Below are 22,759 nucleotides of genomic sequence, written 5' to 3' on the forward strand. Positions count from 1 at the left end.
CGGGAGAGGGATCAGGGCTGGGGCAGGGGGTTGGGGTGCGTGAAGGGGTGCAGGCTCCAGCTGGGGGTGTGGGCTCTGGGGTGGGGCTGGGGATGAGGGTTTGGGGTGCAGGACGGTGCTCTGGGCTGGGATTGATGGATTTGGGGAGCAGAAGGGGGATCAGGGCTGTGGTAAATGAGGAATGGGGAGAGGCTCAGGGTTGTAGGCTCCCGGTGGCACTTACCTCAAATGGCTCCTGGAAGCAGCAGCATGTCCCTTCTGCGTGCTAACCCGTCCACAGGCAACACCACCGGAGGGGGCCATTGGAGCGCGCAGGAGCCGGGGAGGGGCATGCCACTGCTTCCAGGAGCCATGTGGGGCGGCCCCCGACCCTGCTCCCCGGCTGGAGCGGGGCAAGCCCCAGACCCCGCTCCTCAGTGGGAGGTCGAGGGCTGGCTGAAAATGGCTGGTGAGCCGGATCCGGCCCACAAGCCATAGTTTGCCCACCCCTGTTATATACTGTAAAACCTGTATGAAGAGATCACTCTTCTTTGTCAATCTCTGTTTTAAAAGACTACCCCTCCCCAAAGTATTCTCTACATCCTAAGTGTTCTGCTTGCCCTTAAGTCGACAATAATCTCTGTTAAACAACCAACTTTTCTAGGCCCTTTGTGACGCTTTACTTTCTGGACATAATGTGTGGACCTCCAAAGTGACTCTGTAAAGTAATGCACTTGAACTTTTCATGGGTCTTTAGGAGCTGAAGGATGGGCCATGTATCATTTAGAGGGTCATTTCTTCTTAGGATTTACAATCAAATCTCAGATTTTATCTATCTCCTTAATGTCGCACGGTATCAATGATCTCCACTCAGGCAATATATAGGCTCTTTTTTTTTTTTTTGGTAGATGTGCTAGAAATGTAGTAATAAACTCCATGAGTAGAACTTATTTTGAAATTTATGTATAGTGAATATATTCATTCATTGACTGGGTTAATCTATTATTTTTACAGTAACCATCCACAGCATATTGCAGCCTAATTTAAGGCCATCAATCTACAATCCTAACTCAGGCAAACCTCTCACTAAAGCTAATGGAGGGTTTGCCCGAATAAGGACTGCAAGATCTAATCCTAAATAATTATTTAATGCCTGTATTCCATAATAAAAAATGTGGATATGCAGATGTCTTTGTAATGACACGATGATAGTCTCATATGTATTACTGTGGGTCTCCTAACCAAGGGTGGATCAAGGGATAATCTAGCTGCTCCATATTGAGACTCCAGTTTAAAGCCAATCATGCAGTATTAGGCTCCACAAGTTTGCTACAAAATTGAATGAGAGGTTGATGGTTTTAAATTGCATTTTAAAATGTAAACATGAAGATAGGCTATGGCAGTGTATGCTTCTAATTTTAGATTTTGACATTAATGAGCCGTGAGTGATGATTATATTTTGTAAGGAAGCAAAGTTTTTTGAAATGGCTAGCCCAGGAAAACTACTGAGAGATTACTATTAAAAAGTCATCATTTGCCAGTAGTTACTACACAGTGGTGTCTGGTATGCTGCAGTTATTTACTGTTCTAAATTTAGAAAACATACATAGTGACTTAAACAGCATGTTAGCTGCATAATTGGGTTGGGTGTTGACCATGCTGGCAGTGGTTTTCTGAAATGCTTTGCCTTGTTAGCATGTGTTGATCCTGCTGGGAAAGAGTTAAGTGGGTTCTGCTGACTCACTGAGATGGGGCTTGTTTTCCCACCTGGATATAAGGGGAGTGTGAGTGGCTTTCTAGAGAAATTTCTAGAGAAAAGGAGCAAGGATATAGGATGGGGCTGGGCAGTCTCTCTATGCCAGTGGTTTTCAACCTTTTCATTTGCAGACCCCTAAAAATTTTCAAGTGGAAGTGTGGACCCCTTTGGAAATCTTAGACCTAAGCTGTGGACCCTCAGAGGTCTGCAGACCACAGGTTGAAAACCACTGTTCTATGGTAATGACAATCTTTCGTGGACCCCTTAGACTATAGACCGCGGTTGAAAAACACTGCTCTAAGCAGCTAAGTTTTGGGCTTGCACTAAACTTCATTATCTTATTCCTAAATTTTTTGTTCATAAAGCCATATCACAGGAAAGGGTTGAGTTTTTGACTCTATGCAATATGTTTTAGAGCAGTTTGGGAAAGCCACCTGCTCACAGTCCTGTATTAGAAAGTGTGTGTGTGTGTGTGTGCGTGCATAATCTGCCCTATCCAGAGTGACAGCATATAGTGCATGTGCCATCAAATCAAAATACAGCTGGTAGGTGTTATTTTAAGCCTGCTGGCCTTGACCAGGCCAGCTGTTCAAGTGATCTAAAGAGAGAAGCATTTTGGTAAAATACATTTTTGCAATACAGCATTCATGTGTCACGTTATAATAACCGATTAAATCAGAGAATGGGGAGAGGGATTATTAATAGGCTACTGAAAATGATTTGTTCTGTGAATTTATGAAATATTAATGTTCAGAGTCTTCTTATCTGATCTGAGACCATCTCCCCACATCACAGTGTGCGCAAATGGTCCCTGTAGGAATGGGAAGTTAGCATTAGTTATGTAGGTGTGATGGGGAGGCATGTGTGCAGAGTATAAGCTGTCCTTGCTAGCAGCTGCTGTGCTTCTTCTGTGTACTACTTCCTGACTGTACACCTGCCATTCCAGGGTGCTACCAAAGGTACAGGAAGTGAAGGTGGGAGCTGTGACCCTGCTTCTCCCTTGGCACTAGCTCAAAGAATTAAAGGAATGGTCCCATTCGAGGGCTTCTGAACCCTAGGAAGAAGTGGAGGAGGAGAGCAAAATAGCTGCAATGGCCTAGTGCAGCTTGACTTTTTAAACAGCTAGCTAACCCTTCTCTAACTTAGCTGTTTCTAGAGATGTCACTTCTTTGTGGCCGAACTATAGTTCTTCTTTTTCAAAACCTGGCTCTTTTTAAACACATGAAATGTACTGGATCAATACATAGTGACATTAGTAAAAACGCAATTTTCTTTGCACAAGGTTCCTAATGTGCTGCACCACCAGCAGAATGGCAAGTTCTGCATCTTTAAAATGTTCTCTGTACCTTTAAAATACTACTAATGTTCATGTTTGCATGGCAGAAAGTGGCAAAGATACTTTAAAAGATGCCATAAACATAATTTAAATACAAAAAATGGCTCAGGCTGTGAAACAAACTGACAAAGACCAGAAAAGATTTGGTCTGCCCTACTATTTTTTTAAATAAGTAATTTAGTAAAAAGATCCTACAAATGTAAAGCTAACACCTAGAAAATGGTATTTCTGGTATGCAACATGTTACTCGGTACCATGTTAAGCTCTGCTTATTCGGGATAGAGCTAGGACTGGATTGCTTAGAGTTGGGATTGGATCTGTTCTGGATAGTCATGCTGTAGCATTGGTGAAGCCATATTAAGTCCATTGCTGGGAAACCTCAGTCCTTTGCGTGGAAGGTGCACAGTATTTTGTTTGGATGCTATATCATTTTTATTTGTAATAAATGTACTTTATTGTATTTCATATTTTAATACTTCCATTGCCCCTGCAGTGATGCTGCCATTCATTAATATTCCATTAGAATCAATAGAACATCATCATTATTGATGTGAGCATGGCTGAAACCAAATACAATTTGCTAGACATTTCTAAACACGAAATAAGACACAGTCCCCCTCCTAAAAGACAAATCAAAAAATGACCCCACACTAAGTAAAATGGCCATGGTGGTAGTTGGCCATGTTCGGTAATACATATGAATAATAAAATGAGCTATTTTTTATCATATAAAATCTCCAAGTACTCACAACCTACCTATTATCAAACTAGAAAACCCTTGCACATCCTAGTACATTGTACAGTGTAACCTGCACTGAGTACCATCTCCTCTAGGCCAGCCCTTTCTCCTAAGGAACCATCTTAGAGTCCCTAAGGTTTCTAGTATGTTTTTTTTTTTTTTTTAACCTGAAGTTAGATCGGCTTGTACTAGGCTACCTATTTTTGTTGGTCTCTTGGATGGTTGCTTAAGACAGGTTTCATGCTATCCTAAGACTGCACAGTAAAGAATATCATAGTTTTTTAACTGAAAAGTGTAATTGTTCATATTTACACTGATAATGAAAGAGGAATCTCCACATTTCTAGGTGATGCTCTCATGTAGATAATTACATTATTATCTGCCCAGCTAAATACCATAGCAAGACGGTCCACTGGGATACAGCATTGCTCCAAAACTGCTGTCTGGTGGTGCTTGTGTGGACTTCTACATGGACAGCTTGTCCTACCACGCTGCTATGTGAGGGTCCCTCCATGCTAGCAGCATGGTTTGCTCTCCATTTCTACAAACCTGCAGAGTTGAGCGAGGAGACTCCTGTGACTATATCATAGAAGTGAATGTTGCTAATGCCATGTTGTTTTCCACTCAAAAATCTGAAGAATACTCAGGGGAGCTGGTTGTGGGGTGCAGATACTCCCTTGCTTCCAATATGATATAAGTAGAAGATTCCTCCCCCCGCCCCATCGGTCACTCATACGAACCAGCTAAGAATTTCAATCTAATCAGTACCAAGTGAATTTAACCTTTAGTTGTGTTTAAAAGACACATGCATTTTTGAATTCACAAACTCAGCAGAGTTAACGCTTATTTCCTGAGATGTGAGAGTGAAAAGGAAAAGGTTAATTAGAACCCGCATCTGATCTCTAGCATGGACTCTGTAGGATAGTGGAGATTGAATCTAATGTGTGTTTTTTGGATTCACTTTTGTCGTATTCTCTGTGTGTGTGTGTGTGTATATGTATGTACATAATAAATCTCAAAGATTGTTGAAAAGATACCAGTCAAAAGTGCCTAGTAATTTGGGGTCCTTGAGACCCCTTAAAAGGTCCTGATTTTCAGAAAACGCTGAGCATCTATCTGAAAATCAATGCCCTTCAAGGTGATTCAAGTTGAGCATCCAAAATCACTATTCACTCTCGAAAATTTTGGCCAGTTTATTTTCATCAGTTGCTTTAATAATAAATATACTACTTTCTGCCTATGTTATCAATGTTAAAATATTTCTGGGAGAAAAATTTTGGATATTAATTAAATTCCATTTTAATTCTCCCCTCAACTTACTTGGAATATTCTTATCTTTTCAGAAACTCTCCTATATGAAAGAAGAAATGGATGGGTGAGTATTTACACTGCCCTATACTTTATACTGTAAGGTAACAGCTATAAAGCTGAGTCGTGACATTTTGTAAATCTTTCTCTCGTTCTGGTTTCTCGCCAGCGCCTGCAGTGATTGGTCCTGTGGGTAAGTCATTTTTACTTTTTAAAGCTTGTGGCCAGACCCTGCTTAATTTAGTTTACACATTGCAGATTTTGTTTTTAGTCTTAAGTGATAAATGATGAAATTCACCCTGGTGCAGAGGACTCAGGACTTAAGTAGTGTGGAGATCGCTTGTGCAAGCAACAGGCAGAGTGTCCCAGCATGGTTGGCATGTTCAGAGCATCTCAGCCTGCCTAGTAAAGCACCTGTATTTTTGCCTCACTGAGCACAATACTGTACTTAGTTGTGTCCAGCCAGGCAAATACACAATCTTTACCGGAGCGGTGAAGAGATTAGTGCAGGATCTGAACTGGGGAAAGAGCCATGTCACTGTGGCCTGTGTTTGTAGCGGAGTACTCTGGGCTGTGACCCAGCAAGTTTGTACTTGGTGAGCCCTTCATGCCTGGAGACTTGAAACTCTAGAGATGGCTCTGGGCACCCTTGAAAATTGGACCCATTAATGTTCTGTTTGTTAATATTTTTATATATGTTTAAAATGCCATAAGAGGTGTACTCTAAACATGTTATCACAGGGAAATTAGCTGCACAGCTCCTGTTGATTTTAATAGGGAGATCTCTCACTTAAAACTCTGTGTAATGCTAATGAAATTTTTATGGTAAATATAAATAGTGCACCTGCTGGGGAAATGAGTCACTGAAAAGACTTTTTAAAAAACAAAGGTAATTGTTCTCATAACGACAGCATATAACCACAGTATCACATATAAAAACGTAATAACACAGAGGTGAAGAAAATGGCAGGACTTAAACTAAAAACAAAAGTCTCTACATTCAAAGAAAAGTTCTCCCTATCCCCCGCCCCACACTTGGCTGCTATGACATACACCCCACAAAAGCCGACTGACTTCAGTGATGTTTCAGGAGCTGTAAATCTGTTCAGAATTTGTTTGCCATCCTGCTTCCCCCATGCCATTGAGGATTTCATTTCTGTAAAACAAATATTCTGGCCAATTTAATTCATTCTACGCATCTTAAACTTTGTGGGCCTGATTCTTCTCTCACTGACATCAGTTTTATCCCAGTGTAGCTCTTACATTAATGGAGTTGCTTCTGATTTACACTTGGGTGAAAGAGTTCAGAATCAGGTAATGGGATTTGTCTCAATTTGAAGGTTGGAAGTTTTAGGGGAAAAATAAAATCTGCATGGGAAGGTTTGATTTAAAAGAAATTAAATATCTCTTCATAATAATTGCTTTACAAAACTGTACTAAATGCAGAGAAATGTGACAGGACTAGAAATAACTTACTAATGAAATAGGGTTAAATGCTGCACTGGGATGCATGGATCCATGCACAGTGATGACTTCTGCCTCACACTGCATGTTTCTGAGGACAGAAAGGGGTGCATAATGTTTTGTTTAATGTGAACTTTACATTAATAGCTGCCTTAAGTAGTATTCTTTGACACAGGCATTGTAAAGGAGACTGATAACCAGCTGGCTAGCTAATACAATTGAATGCATCAGATGGATTTACTGTCTCTCATTTAAAGTAGGTGTACTAAACATGTTGTAGTCAACCCAGTGTAAATTACTCTGAGGCTGTTCACAGCAGAAAATTAGAGTTGGCTTTCTCATGTTTCTTATTGGAATCAATGGAGTGTTCTCCTTTTGCACTTTTGCTTTTTTCATTTAACTTTTTTTTAACATTTTAACTCTATAACATCCCACACCTCCCTCAAATTGATAGTTTACTTTGCATTTGGAGATGAGGCAATGTATTGAAACGTAGTCTGGCGGAACAAAAATATGATGTAAGAATTAAGTCAACTAACTACTAGGTGATAACGTAAAGGGGAACATATACATTTGAATTTGCATTTGGAATTTGTCTTAGACAGATTTGCTGTGGACCAGGTGTCAGCAGGAAGAGATTCACTATCATGTACGTCAGTATATTCAAAATACACAAAATCTTTATTAAGCATTAGAGAACCAAGTCCAGAATGTGGCACCTGAAGCCGTCATTGAACTTTGGATCAGAACTTTGATGTGGCCTTACTTTTGTAAGGGCCAGAACCAGAAGACCAATTCTAAATACCCCTAAATTAGGAATGGGGTTTGTGGTTCAATCCCATCTCAAACACACACTTTCTCTTCACATTCTCCATATGTTTATTTTATTGTATTGTATTAATCATGTAGATATTTTCAACCAATGTTGGTTGGCTTTCAGTTGGTCACAAGACAAAAAATGGCTTTTGCTGTTGACCTCTGAAGTGGGCCATGATTTAGCCTGGACACTCACTGACATTGGATGTGGACACGCCGATGAAGAGGCAGGATAGCATGGTATCCAGCTCCCATAAGCATCTAACAAGAAGAGCTGATCACCTCGCACTGCGGAGACAAATGGGATGCCTCCACTGATGTCTCCTACTGAAGGCACAAGCTGGCTGGCTCTCCTCTTGACTTTTGCACATAAGGAGCTAAGTGGTTATCTTGGGCATCCTGAGTGGTCCTTTAGGAAGAGCAGATGCCCCAACCCTCTCCAGCCTTCGGAAGGAGTCAGCAGGCAGACTCAATCTTGCCTGCTGAGGGGAACTGTTGTTCTATGCTCAAGTCCTTTATGCACATGAGGACTTTGGTGCATAACTAGGGTCCTACCAAATTCACGGCCATGAAAAATGTGTCATGGACTGTGAAATCTGGTCTTTTGTTGCTTTCAGATTTCACAGGGGAGACCAGCGTTTCTCAAATTGGGAGTCCTGAGCCAAAAGAGAGTTGCGGGGGGATGTCACAAGTTTATTTTAGGAGGGGTCACAGTGTTGCCACCCTTACTTCTGCACTGCCTTCAGAGCTGGGTGGCTGGAGAGTGGTGGCTCTTGGCCAGGCACCCAGCTCTGAAGGCGGCTCCCCACCAGCAGCAGCGCAGAAGTAAGGGTGGCAATACCATACCAGGCCGCCCTTACTTCTGTGCTGCTGCCTTCAGAGCTGGGCAGCCAGAGAGTGGCGGCTGCTGACTGAGGGCCCAGCTTTGCAGGCAGCGGTGCAGAAGTAAGGGTGGCCACACCATACCGTGCCATCCTTACTTCTGCGCTGCTGGTGGCGGTGGCTCTGCCTTCAGCGCTCGGCTCCCGGCCAGCAGCCGCCGCTCTCCAGCTGCCCAGCTCCGAAGGCAGTGCCGCCACCAGCGGCAAGGCAGAGGTAAGGGTAACAGCACCGCAACCTCCCCTGCAATAACTTGCAACCCCCGCCCGCCCCTCCCGACCCCACACATACAGAGGACCTTTTTGGGTCAGGACTCTTACCGTAACAATACCATGAAATTTCAGATTTAAATAGTCTGTGCTGACTTTTGGATGCAGCTTCCTGCCAAAGATACACTTGTATATATTATGACATAAGAAGCACCTCGTTTTGTGTGAAGCTTTGGGAAAAATAAGTGGTGGTATTATCTCTATTGACTTTTTACAGGACTTTGTTCTTGGCTGGGGGGAGAAGGGAAGCAGACAGGCTGACATCCTCCGTAACCTGTATGACTGTGTCCCCCCCTATGTACATCATCTTTGGTACAGGAATAGGCTGTGCACTTCCTTTATCAACCTGGGTAGTCTAGGTTGAAGGTCTGTGGTGTAACAAGTATCCTGTATTTTAGTAAACAGTTCAGCGTGCTTGGCTCTATTTTACTCCAGGATCTCATAGCCTCATAGACTTTAAGGCCAGAAGGGACCATCATGATCATCTAGTCTGACCTCCTGCATATAGCAGGTCACAGAACCTCACCCACCCACTCCTGTAATAGACCCCTAATCTCTGGCTGAGTTACTCAAGTCCTCAAATCACAGTTTAAAGACTCCAAGGTACAGAGAAGGAAGATGAGGAAAGGGGGGACCTTCTGCAGAGACAAGCAGAGAGGGAAGTATTCTGTGGCCCTGGACAGTGGCGACTCCCTCTTGCTTCCCTGGGATTTGGATTTTCCCATCAGGTGAAGGCCTTGGACTGTGGTGACCCTGCGGGGGGGAAGAGAGGAAGAGGCCCAGGGAGGACAACCTTAAGTGGTCTTGGTGGCCAGGTTACTGGTAGCTAAAAGGGCCCCGGGTCAGAGCTTGGTTGGGAGGAGCAGGGGTTGTGGCTGTGACCCGCTAGGCCACGCTTCCCAACCAGACCCTGGGTGGAGACTATTACTATTGGGATCATTTTCTTTCATATTAGAGAGCTGGGGACATGGGACACATAATTATTCTTAAATTAAACAAGCCAAAAAAAATCCAGAGAAAAATCTTAACTACTAATTTATTTTTAAAATGACCTAAAAGACATCAATGGTATCACAGATGCACCATCATATGATAGATCTAAAGTGTTGCTTTGCTGTTAACTGGAGGCCTTGATCCAGCAAAGCACTTAAGTATGTGCATCTTATGACTTCAGTGGGTCTATTCATGTTTAAGTGCTTTGCTGGTTTGGGACCTATAAATACACAGAAGACCGCTTCAGATCCTCTCAGAAGGCAGGGGAAAATCTGTGGCATGACTGATGTATCATAAAGAAAAGATAAAGAGCCTATCTTGGGGTACACTCTTCATGAGAACTGCTTGCTTAAAAGGGCTTTCTTTCGTCCCAGTTCAGCTTGTGGGTGCCCCCTAGGGCTGTGCCTTTGGACCTTACTATTGCTGCCTAGGATCAAGTAGTTAACAGAACTAGATGGTCTGAAACCAATTATTTCTGCCAAGGCACCATAGTGCAGCATTGCTCATCCTTCTTTCTTTTGTGTGCTCCTTCCTGCCTCTGCAAACATACATGATATATTTGTATATTTTGCTGAATGCTCAGCCACGCTGGTCCAGGTCTTCACTTGTGCAGGTAGGACAAGAGAAATTACATTTTTGTCGAGTATTCTTTTCTCAAGTTCACAGTGGCCCAACAAATGCCTAAATTCTTCTCACTGAAGTCACAGGGTTGCATGAATATAACAAAGGGTAGAATTTGTCCCAGTGATTTCATGTTTGGGTGAACTTCAACATGTATTGATCCAATGATTGAAAAAGGATAAAGGAGAATTTGCATCTGTATTTACCGTGAAGGGCAATATATATTTGATGGTCACTAAAACATTGAGTCAATATATGTATTATGTACATTCTGAATGTCTTCATCAGAAGCATCTGGAAATATCTCCACTGTAGCCAGGAGTTTCTCAAGTACCTATTTTTATTAAATTAACATTTTAAGCTAGGAGTCCAGAAATAAGTATTGAGTACTGGCAAATCAATCAGGAAACACAGATTTGCACATGCAATGTGGTTGGTTAACATTGTTCCTAAAACCAGTGTTGTAGGCCCCTGATGTGGAAAACCACTTTAGTTAACTGGGCAAAATCTATCCCTAGTGTTACTTCATTGATTTCAGTAGGGTCAAACCTGAGATATAGTTGGACCCTGACTTGTGTTTTCAGCCAGTTGTGAGTGAAAATTGTGTGTGTAACAATACCATTTATTTCTTATTATAATAATCAAATCTCTCTGCTTGTCAATATGCATGTCTGGATGCATGCATGGGCACTTGAATTCAAAAATTTAGCATAAACTAGGTTGTTGTTGCTGTAGAAGTTGCTCTTGACATTACAGAGGCTGTTTGGTCCTCATTTTATCAGTTGTCCAGTCTTGGAAAGAGTTGTTCAGTTAGTGTTTAATGAGATTTAATTGGCTATATTTTAACAGAGAAAGGCCTTTTCTGCACTGGTGGAGCTGCCTGAGCGCATGCACCTTGTGTAGATGTGCTGCTCCATTATAAACCATGGCTTGCACCAACCTGATTCCTAACCAAGGGGACAAAGGTCAGAGTTACAATTGGGGGAACTTCTCTAGTTGAAAATAGCAGGCTCTGTACCTAGATGTCATTAGAAAATTTCTGCCAGCGACCATTTTATAAATGAGAGCTACGGCCATCCTCCCCATCTCCTGCCATCATCATGGCTGCTTCCAACATTCTTCCTGTTTTCTCCCCTCATGGTTGCTTCCCTGTGCCTGCAAACCAGGGACTTCCCCCTCTGACCGTGTCGTTCCCTCTTCCACTCCCTGCCAACTGCTTTTTTCTCTCAGCAGCAGCTGGCTCCATCTGCCCCCACACTCCTTGGAGTTGAGAGGAGGTGGCAGCGAGAGCTGGAACAAGCTGCTGCTGAGAGGAAGAACAGGCCACTTTTATTGAGGTCCCTGTGTAAGCATTTAGAAGCCTAATTTTAGGCAATTGGAATTTTGGAAATGTTGGCCAGGGAAAAATAAAAGTAGAGTTTATACTGTAGCATTATCTGCGTGTTTTTGGTCTCCCTTGAGGAAAAAAGTCTTCAAAAACTCCAGCAAATTAGCTAAAAATGATCTTCCAGTAAATCAGGGGGATTAAAGTAATAAAATAGTCTTCTTTCCTCGCTCTGCCACTGACTTGCCTTGTCACGATATGCAAGTCACTTTTCCTTTTTGTGCTCCTGTTTCCTTTATGTAAAAGGAGGTTCATGTGAGGCTTAATTCGTAAAGGGCTTAGAGCAGGGCTTCTCAAACTTCATTGCACTGTGACCCACTTCTGACAACAAAAATTACTACATGATCCTACAAGGGGGGCCCTGAAGCCTGAGCCTGCCTGAGCCCCGCTGCCGCGGGTGGGGTGGCAAAGCTGAAGCCCAAGGTCTTCAGCCCCAGGCAGGGGGCCTGTAACCTGAGCCCAGGCAGTGGGGCTTGGGCTTCAGCCTCGGGCCCCAGCAAGTCTACTCTTGGGGGAATTCTGTGCCACTGCACATGCACAGAGTTTGTCTCCCACAGATTTCATTGCTTCCCCGCAGAAAAATGACTTTCTGATGGGGAACCAAAGGGAAGTCACAAGAGCAGCCATGCAACCCTCACCAGCAGTATGTTTCGGGTGCCCAGGGCAGCTGGCAGAGAGGTAAATCCCTGTGGAGCAGAGGGTGGGACTGGGGAAGACCCAGCTGGTGGCTCCGACCCTGCACTAGGCACAGCTGCTAGTCCTGGCTGGGCTGGGGAGGACAGGACTTCCTCTTCCCCTGCACGGCATTTGGAGCTGGGTCAGACCCACCCCCAGATTTCTCCCTCAGTTGCAGGAAGCTCTGCAAACTCTGTTCCCCACCCACTTCCTGCACCCATCACTCCTCAGCTGCAGGGGGAGGGAGCTACAGGGAGCTGCTCCCGTATCTGCCCAACCCCCGTGCATCCAGACTCCCTCAAACCCAGACCCTCCTGCTGAGCCTCGACCCCCTCCCCCGTACTCAGAAACCCCACCTGATAAGCTCAACTTCCCCTGCACCTGGACCACCCCACCTAGCCCCAACCAGCTGCACCTGGATCCACGCCCCACTCCCCCAGCATCTGGACTCCCCAGTGAGCCCCTCCACACACACACACACACACCCAGACTCCCCTGCCAGGTTCTATCCCCACACACACAGACCCTCTCCCTCCGCTGAGCCCCAGCCACCTTCACCTGGACTCCCCTGCAGAGTCCCATTACCATTGCACCCAAAACCCCACAACAAGCCCCTATGTATCCAGATCCCCCACTGAGCCACTCGCACCCAGATTGCCCCACACAGAACCCTCTCAACCCACACCTGGATCCCCCCCACACTAAGTCCTCCACACTTGGATCCTGCCTTGCTGAACCTGCCTGCCCACACCTCGTGCACCTGGCACTGAGGGGCAGGACCCTGGGGTGTTCTGGGGCAAGCCTGGTCCTTGCGCTGTGTCAGGATTGGGTATAGCCTCACTGCTGAGTCCGTGTCCTGGGGGAAAGCTGCACAGTGATCTACCATCTCTGTGCAGCCAGTGGCCTGTGCTCCCCAATGCCATACTGGAGCCTCCAAATTTATTTGACAAATAAAATTTTCAGAATTTTAAAATTTTGTGAGCAGAATTTTTATTTTTTTGGGTGCAGAATGCCCTCAAGAGTACAAGTCTAAGCCAGCCCTGGCGACCCCATTAAAATGGGGTGGTGACCCACTTTGGGATCCTGACCCACAGTTTGAGAACTGCTGGCTTAGAGCATCTTGAGTGGAAAGCATTATAGATGAGCAGAGTATTATTTTAAATCTATGCTGGCATGATTGTGCTTCAGTGGGAAATGTACATCTTTTGTCTTTGCTTTCTATGAATTTTTGTGTATGAGTTTCACTATCTTGAACACTTGTGGGAAGTGAATTTTTGGTTTGCACATTCCATCCAATACTTTGGGAAAGTTAATTTCAAATTTGCTTTCTGTGAACATTGCATCAGAAATATGACATTTAGATGCTATAGTGACAGGTACCTTAGAAAGAAACCTGATTGTGGACTTGATCTAATGCCCTTTGAAGTCATTGGGAGTCAGAACCTGAATAGATTGGAAGTATTTGATCAGGAAACAAGATAGCTCTGACTTCAGATTTAGAATAGGAAGCAACTAAATAAACAAAATTGATTCAAATTTATTAATTACAATTAAGAAAGTCACAAATTGTTCATTGACATTGCATGAACAGAAAAAGAAGCAAACTTTGTTGACTAACTTACGTTATATATTATTCTTTCAGCTCTAATCATCACTTATAGCCTTTGTTTGAATAGTTTTGGTATGCTAACAAGGTGCATCTTTCCAGATGTCAGGAATCTTGCCACTTATTTTCTTGAGATTCTAAATGTACCAAAAAGAAGTTGCAAATTATCTGACCTGAAGTCCTTTAAAATCCATAGATTATGTAGACCTGGACTGTTGTCCACGTTAAGAACAAGAGCATTTGGTCTTTAATCATTGCCTGTGTTACCGGCAGGGTATTTTTAGTAACACCTCTTCTACACTACCAGGAAATGTTCTCTAGTCTGGGCATCTGTCCAACTCTTCCTTTTGTAAAGACCAGTCAAAATCAACAGATACACAAATCACTGTACTTACTGCTCTCATCACCAGACTATACTACTTTCAACAAACTTCATCTCTTTGTTAGATCACTTTGTGGGCTGGTGTCCACAGCTCTGGGCTGTGCATTGATTTGATCCTTTTAAACATTTCACAATATTTCTGTAATATGATTGATGATCATTTCAGTGATAACGTCTACTATATTTGTAGCTAGTGGGGATGGTCCTGCTGCTGAAAACAGGTGACAGATACCAGGACTTGGAAGCAAATATAAACAGCTGTATCTCATGTCTGTAACCTGCACTTTTGAGGGTTTTTCTGAGACGCATTGGCTTACTGCTCACGAAAATATTTTGAAGTCTTGTTTAATCAATATTTTCTGCTTTTCTAAGCAGGATTTTTTAAGAAGTGCCATCCAAAGACAGCCTGGATGTTACTGAACAGGCATGAGAAACCATTCTTTTGCCACTCCCCAAACTTAATGTTTTCTGGGCTAACACTGTCACAACAACTGTACAGAGCTGGCCTAAGGATACTGGGAAGCTTTAGCGAGATAAGTCCTTGGGATAAACAGCAAACTCAACATACTCATTTTACATCATTGCGTGTGTGTTTTTGTGTGCGTGCGCATGTATCTTTAGGTAATTCCAGTCTCCTGCTGCAGAGGTGAAGCCCAGCTGCTTGTATTTTTTTAACATTAGCAACCTGTTCACATCAGTTTTATGTTTTTAAGGTTATCTTCTCCAGGAAAAGGATTAGACACATTAAAAATTAAAGGAAGAAAGCCAAGGATTTTTCACTTTCTAGTTCCTCCATTATTAGTGTGAGTGGACCCAGGGGCTTCTCAGGACTCAAAGGTCAGCGGTGTTGGAACAAAGACATGTTTGATCTTGCTAAAGTTCAACTTAGGGTATAGCTGCATAATTTGAAGCATTTAGTCAGGCTCCATTTTGTGTGTGTGTGTGTGTAGGAGGATTTTCAGCATTGTCTCCAAAGTCACAGGACGATTCCCAGTTCAGTGGCAGCAGATGGCCCAGCCACGGAAATGGTATTAAATAGAACAAATGGGAAATGGTGTTCCAGGCAGGCTGCTGCAAAGAAGACCAATTCTTTTTCAAGTACTTGAACCCCACTATTGTTCTGATTCCCCTAAATTTAGAGAGTATATTATAGTTCTGATTTTTAAAAAAACCTTATCGGAACTCAATGTTTTTCTTGTCAAATGTTTGAAAGATGGATGAACAATGAAGAGGGTTGGCACAGAGAAAAACCACAGGTTTTACAATTGTCCATTATGACCTCAAGTTAGCAAAATACTTCAATATACATATTTAACATGAACTTAAAGGATGTGAGGAATCTTAATGACTTCACTGGGACTACTCATGTTCTTAAGAACCTTGCTGAATAAGGGCCTATATGGAATAATGACTTAGTGTAGAGTTCTGCCATTCTTTGAGGGGTGATCTAAGGTCCAATTTTTTGTTTTATTTGGGAAAAACACCCACTAACTTCAGGGGGAATTTTGGAGTAAAGACTGCAGGATAAAGCCCCAAGTAAGTCATAGAATCTTTGGGATTAAAAGCAATATGGGGGGGAAAAAGGATGTTCTCAAAATAAACATTAAAATGCATTAAAATTCACAATTTTGAACTTTAGCATGTTCTTGTTGAAGGGAATTTTCTTGATTGAAAATTGTAAACAGCAAGACAATAAAGAAAAAATGTCTCTGGTACCATCTTATGTCTTAGAAGCATATCAGGATGAACTCTTCCTGCTGCAATGTTCATTTTATGGTAGAGATATTACAACCGATGAAATAAGATTTTTCCCTTCAATTGAAAGAAATATTTCAATCCAATAAACACTCATTTTCCTAAACTGATCACTGAATTAGGTCTCTTCAGAGCTTAAAGCCCAATCTTAAAGATTTGCTGAATTTATCCAAAAAAGTACCTTCCTGCAAATCAAGTATTGTCGTATTCACTAAGGGGCTGGTCCTGTGAGATGCTAAGCATACCCTAAACTCTCATTAGTTTCAGTACAGATTCAGCAGCTTGCAGGGTTGGACCCAAAATCGCTCAGGCTTACAACCAGAGCCAAGCAAAACTTGCTGGTTCCCTTTCACATTGAGAAATTTTCATCTCATTTTGTTTGGGGTGGTTTTGTTTTTCATGTTTGGCCAAAGTTTTGGGTTTGAACCCCCCTAGTAATTTGAATATGAAACTCAGCTGAAGCTGCTGAATTTTACATAATTTTGACCGCAAACCACTGGGATGGAAGACGTATGAGCAACTTCCTTTTCGTTCCATGACTTTAATCCAGTTCTGATCTTTGTTATAAACTTCAGTGTGTTTTAAATGGTCTTTCCCTCAGAACTGCTTTGTTTTTGGCTGATTTGTATAAGTTATCTGTTCATTAAATAAACCAAACCCTCATCCCCCCCCGCCCCTCCCAGGTCCCTTACTGCAATGGATTACCTAAAGTTTGCTCTTTTGCCAGTCTTAGGTAGAACGGATGTATGAAATGGAGCAAAACTGGAGAGGTGCTGAGTGCCTTGTACTTGTACTTGTTCCCATTGACTTTAGTGGGAGTGGCTAGTGCTCAGCACCTCTTGGGTTTTGGCCTCTCTTTGGGCTCTAACGTCTATACCAGAAAATTTTTGAGTACCCTCAAATCCCCCTGACATCTATGGTGCATTCTTCACCTTGCAAGCTGAGACCTTAGATTTTAAGATCTGTGGGCATGGATTACATCTTCATTTTTGTACTTTACAGCACTCAACATACAGTAAACGTGCAATGTTATTTCAATTATCTATCTATTTCCTCAGCTGTGGTAGAAAAGAGAAGACTGACCCCTTTTCCCGAGTCTCACTATGTTAGCTTCCTTGTGAGAGGCATTTTTTTAAATCTGCAGATCCTCACAGGCTGTCGCTGGTGTCTTCACGTTGTCTCTGTGTGCTGTTCTCATTTGTTTCTCCTGCAAAGACATTAAAAGGCTAGATGCAATTAATTTTGTAAATCAGGTCAGTTGGAAGTAAGGGAATTTAGCTTCTCTCCGGAGGCACTTTGCATCTTGCAGGATCAGGTTCAAAGTCTGAATAACATAAGACTTGATTTTCAGGACTCCTAAGGACCCATAGCTCCATTTCAAATCAATGGAAACTTTGGGTGTTCTGCTCTTTTGAAAGTTAGAACAGTTGTATTCTGGTCATTGCTGAGGCTGCAACTCAACATCATCACTGTATGAGCACAGTTTGACTCCTGCAACCAAAACTGACTGTAGTGAGGTTGCGCGGGTGCAACTGAGGCCAGAATTTGATTTCTGATATATTTATTCACTCATCTCTGGCTAAATTCAGCGTTAAAGTCAATGGGTACATCTGCAGTGCAGTTGGGAGGTGTGATTCCCAGTGCAGGTAGACAGACTTGAACTAGCTCTGCTTGAGCTAGCACGTTAAAAATAGCCATGTGGGTGGCAGCTCAGACTAGCTGCCTAATTCCAAGCCTTCCTGACCCCCAGTTTGGGTGGCTAGTCTAAGCTACCACCTATGCCACAATATTTTCACTGCTGTCTTCAGCATGCTAGCTGGAGTGCTGGGACTCACCCCTCCCAGCTGAGTAAACATACCCAAGGAGACTGAGTAAGGCAAGGAGGACTGGCCCATAATATAAAGCAAGCTTTGTGTTGCTAAGCTTTCTAAAATGTGTGATAACTGTTGTGCAGATGCAAGTGACTCATTACCAAATTGCTGCTGATCGTTAAAATGTAAAATCTGCTTTTTATGAGGTTGTCAGCAAAGTAATGTTTGGAGAATTTATTCTGAAAATGTGCCTTTTGATTTGGTAATAGATACTCAGGTAAAACTGGGTGATAGAACCTTAACTAGATTTTTAAAAAAAAAACCCTCTCACATTCTTACCCTTAATTTCATATTTTTATTCCAGTTTCTGTTTTTGTTTTTCAGCTCTGGAATTCCAACACCTTCTCCAGCTGCTGATGCTACCACATTAAGAGGTCTTGTTCTCATCTGCTTATATTTATCTCTATCCATCTAGGTGCTTGTATAAACTGATGTTTTAAATGTATTGCAACATTCACCTTGGGGAGCTTGATGGCTTGGGATTGGTAATTAGACATGGATCCTTTAACCTTGAGGTCACTGCTGATCCTGATAGGGTCCTGTAGATGCTACTGTAATACAAATAATGATGCTGTCAATGCCTAACGTGCAATTGCATGCACCTTGAAAGATCCTAATTTTAAAATTGGCTTGGGATGCTTTTTAATATCTGTGATTTTACACTTTCAAAAGTATCACATCCTTGTTAGGCAGATCAGATTTTTGTGTAGTCCTGAATAATATCTTTGATTTATTTTTTTCTATACCCTATCAAATGATTCATCTGCTTTGTTCTTCTCAGGATGGTGGGAGCAGGAATAATTGCAAACATATTTTAGTGTGTTGAACTGTCTAGCAGGAAGTGTGCACAGGTGTTTTGTATTATATTTTTTTTAAAAAGTTTCTTCTCGTTCTCAGATGCAGCTGCCAATGTCCCACACCCTCATGAGGTCTCCATTGAGAGTCCATCAGATTATACCTTCAACAAGAATGAAGATTCAGATGCTAGCGTAAGTAGTTCTTCATTTGCCCTTCGTAACTGCTATTACTTGGGTTTGCATTGCTTCTTAATCCAGCTTGTCTCTCTTTCACCTCTTTTTTCTGATCCTGCCACAGGATTTCTAATAGTTTCAAACAAAAGATAGTAATTACTGAGGGTCGGCAGGATTTAAGAAATTTACTGGCGAGACTTGATAAAGCAATGCCTTGATGAGGTAATGTCTGAACCAATGGGATGAATTACGTAAAGTTAGTTCACTGCAGAAAGAGATTCTCCCAGTCACACAGGGTTCATAGTGAAGCTTCCACACATTGCTAAACATGGACTCCACCCAGAAGTCAATGTATGTTTTGCTAGTACTGCAGGACTGGACACTGGGTGAGGTTTTCAAAAGTACCTGTGTGACTTAGGAGCACAATTCCTATTGGAAGACAACGTGACTTGTGCTCCAGAGTCATTCTGGTACTTTTGAAAATCCTATCTAATAGAAGGATTTCATTGAGATGGTAGTATTTATAAGCATCCGTCACCTTGGTATCTATCTAAGGCAAAACTCTCCAAACTTGAATACCTAAAGTTAGATACCCAAATTCCTTTTTAAGCACCCAATGTAAAAGTGAACTGGCTTTCAGAGATGCTGAACACCTACAACTCCCAATGAAGTCATTGGGAGCTGTGGTTGCCTCAGATCTTCTGGAAAACAGACCACTGGTTAATTAGGTGCCTAAAAATGGATTAGGGCCAAACTTTAGGCACCTACTTCTGAAATTGTTGGCTTGCATGACTAGAGAAGAAAATTGTGCAAATCTGTGAGGTGAAATTGCCTGTTTTGGGTTTTGTTATAAGCTTCAAACTCTCATTAGATTAACTGAAAGGTTCCTGAAACTGGGCTAATTTATGGTACTGGGCTAAAATCATGCAAAGCTCAGTAGTTTAGCATGATTGTGATCCAAACCAAGCCAAACTCTATAGCTTCTCTTGGAGTTTTCAGGTCTGTTCGAATATGAAACTCTCTGAACTACCAAGAACAAACACTGAATATGAAGTTTACGTGACCCCTTGTAACGTGGTTCCTGAGTTTATCATGGCTCTGGTTCTAAATCACTGACTGACAGTGCCTCTGGTTTGGTCCCACCTACACCATTGTTCTTTTTATAAAAGAATTGCATGGATTGTGTTAGAAGTGTAGCTGAGCAGAGATGGGGACTACTCAGTAATTCAGAGGGCAATGTAAAATTAGATTACTGCTGCTACAGTGCTTTCTCTTTTTATAAAGTAACACTACTCAGTGCACCCAAACTGTATTGTAAATTACAAGAACAAAAGCCAGCATTTCTCATCTTATATATTTACACGCTGCCTTTACCTTTATTTTTGGGTGACTGGCCAGCGGTTCACACCACACAGAAACACAAACAATCAGGTAGTAATAGCTGTCCACTACATGTAAATTTGCCGTCGGATGCCAGCTAGTTTTAGGTTTATTACCAATGAGCCTGACCACTGATGGTTACCCAGTGACACACGAACCCTTCTTACCAGGAGAAGTCCAAGATCAGACTTCAGAACTCTGAGCCTCAGGGGAATGGAAATCCTCTCCTAAAGGTGTAAACACTGATATCTGCAAAATTGAGACGGGGGGAGGACACTGTAGAGCACTAAGGAGCCACAAGCCCCAAGACAGTTTACAAGATCTCTCTTTTTTTTTTTTTTCCTTTAACCATCAGCAGCCTGTGAATGGGGGGTTTGGAGGGAGAGAATTACATTTAAAAATCATTACAAGCTCTAAACAGTATAGAAGGCACTTGCTGATGGCAGTGAATCTTTTGGAGAAGGAGGTGTGACGGGGAAGGTTTCCGTCCCTCATGTCAGATACAGCAAAGGCTGCTCTTTAGTTTAAACAAAATCGCTCTCTTTTATTTTGTTTTTTTTTATTATTTTAATCTGCCTTGCGGGAAAAATTAATTTAAATAAAAGGAAAAAGATCTTCAAGTTATACAAACCTAAAAAAAGTAATCCTAGAGGTTTGTAAATAAAAAACAAAAATGCCTCCAAATCAACTGGTTTCCGCCCCCCCATCATTAACACTTAGTATAGGGCAATATTCTCCATTCTGTTTCCGTCAGCAGAGGGGAGCCACAGCAGGCTAATGCAATCTTAGAATGCATCAGGCAAGGTATTTCCAGTAGAGACAGGGAAGTGTTAGTACCATTATTCACGACATTGGTGAGACCTCATCTGGGTGCAGTTCTGTTCTCCTGGGAGTAAGAAGGATGAATTGAAGCTGTAACAGGTGCAGAGAAGGGCTATGAGGATGATCAGAGGAATGGAAAACCTTCTGTAGGAGAGGAGACTCAAAGAGCTTGACTGGTTTAGCCTAACCAAATGAAGGCTGAGGGGAGATATGCCTGCTCTCTATAAATACATCAGAGGGATAACTACCAGGGAGGGAGAGGAGTTATTTAAGTTAAGCACCAACGTGGACACAAGAACAAATGGATAGCAACTGGTCATCAGCAAGTTTAGGCTTGAAATTAGAGGAAGGTTTCTAACTATCTGAGGAGTGAAGTTCTGGAACAGCCTTTCAAGGGGAGCACTAGGGGCAAAAAACCTAACTGGCTTCAAGACTGAGCTTAATAAGCTTATGGAGGGGATGGTATGATGAGACTGCCTACAATGGTATGTCACTGATCTGCGACTGCTAGCAGCAAAGATCCCCAACGGCTGGTAATGGGACACCTGCTGGGGAGGGCTCTGAGTTACTATAGAGAATTCTTTCCCAGGTGTCTGGCTGGCTGGGTCTTGCCCACATGCCCAGGTCTAACTGATCCCCATATTTGGGGCTGGTAAGGAATTTTCCCTGAGTCAAATTGGCAAAGACCCTGGGGGGTGAGAGGGGAGTTTCATCTTCTGCAGCCTGGGACATGGGTCACTTGCAGGTTTAAATTAGAATAACCTGTGCATTCTCTGTAACTTGATATCTTAAACCATGATTTGAGGACGTCAATAACTGAGCCAGAGGTTAGGGGTTTGTTACAGGAGTGGGTGGGTGAAGTCTTGTAGCCTACAGTGGGCAGGTCAGTCTAGGTGATCATGATGGTCCCTTCTGGCCTTACAGTCTAAGTTGACCTTGGCTGGGGCACATGAAGGGAGGAGGGACTGATTCTGTGGCATGTTCCCCCTGGGGCCCTGTGGGAAGCCTGACCTTACAATAACAAAAAATTGCGGGCTGGGGCTGATAGGTAGGGTCACAGTGAAGCAGAACTAAGAAGCAACTGTTCTTCACGGCACACTGCCCTGCTAACCCTGCATATTTTAGGTGAAGTTTGATTGGATATTGCTTGCTTCCTGAATCAGCAGTAATGCCCGCGAATTCCCTGGCAGCACAGCCTTCTGAGGCATCAGCCATTGGCACCAGGGTTGCTTCAAAAATTACAGTGCAGCTCTCCAGATCAAATGGGATACAATTGGGTATCTGCAGATCACCCAATATCCACGCATATCTCATGAGATCCTTTGGTTACAGAAGCTGAATCCCATCCTATTTCACTGAGGGAAAAGGGGGGATACTTGCCCGCAAAATGACGCCATAAACAAATAGGTAACTTGTGTGTGTCCTGCCCTCTGCATGGATAAAACCCACAAAGCGTAGAATGGCCCAAGGATTGAGCTTCATATAAAAAATAACCAAGAGCAAATCATACAGGTCACTAAATCCCATTGTTTTCTTTTGTCCTAGATCAACAATGAGATCAAGAAGGAGGATGGGAAGCTGATGAAACCTGTTCCTGACCAGATGGTTGAGTTCAGAATCCTTATTTTGGGAGAGAAATACACTGAGGAATTGAGTGACCCATCCACCATGCAGCATCAGCTACTCTCAGAACAATTTATTTCCCAGGTAATTTACCTTCTCTGATCTTTTTCCCACAAGCTCCCGGTAGCAA

The 22,759-nt window shown here is 42.7% G+C and overlaps 1 protein-coding gene across 5 annotated transcripts in view; it reads left to right on the forward strand.

The window, feature by feature from the left end:
* The window catches only part of IMPG2 (interphotoreceptor matrix proteoglycan 2), a 94,452-nt gene that overhangs the window by 40,905 nt on the left and 30,788 nt on the right, over positions 1-22,759 (forward strand). For all 5 annotated transcript variants that reach the window (XM_073306870.1, XM_073306886.1, XM_073306880.1 and 2 more), the window contains exons 4-8: positions 5,154-5,185; positions 5,288-5,311; positions 18,158-18,207; positions 18,731-18,822; positions 22,552-22,713. In XM_073306870.1, coding sequence (XP_073162971.1) covers positions 5,154-5,185; positions 5,288-5,311; positions 18,158-18,207; positions 18,731-18,822; positions 22,552-22,713 — 360 coding nt within the window. The remainder of the gene's footprint in view (positions 1-5,153; positions 5,186-5,287; positions 5,312-18,157; positions 18,208-18,730; positions 18,823-22,551; positions 22,714-22,759) is intronic.

Source organism: Lepidochelys kempii, chromosome 1, assembly GCF_965140265.1.
Source record: "Lepidochelys kempii isolate rLepKem1 chromosome 1, rLepKem1.hap2, whole genome shotgun sequence".
Taxonomy (NCBI): Eukaryota; Metazoa; Chordata; order Testudines; family Cheloniidae; genus Lepidochelys; species Lepidochelys kempii.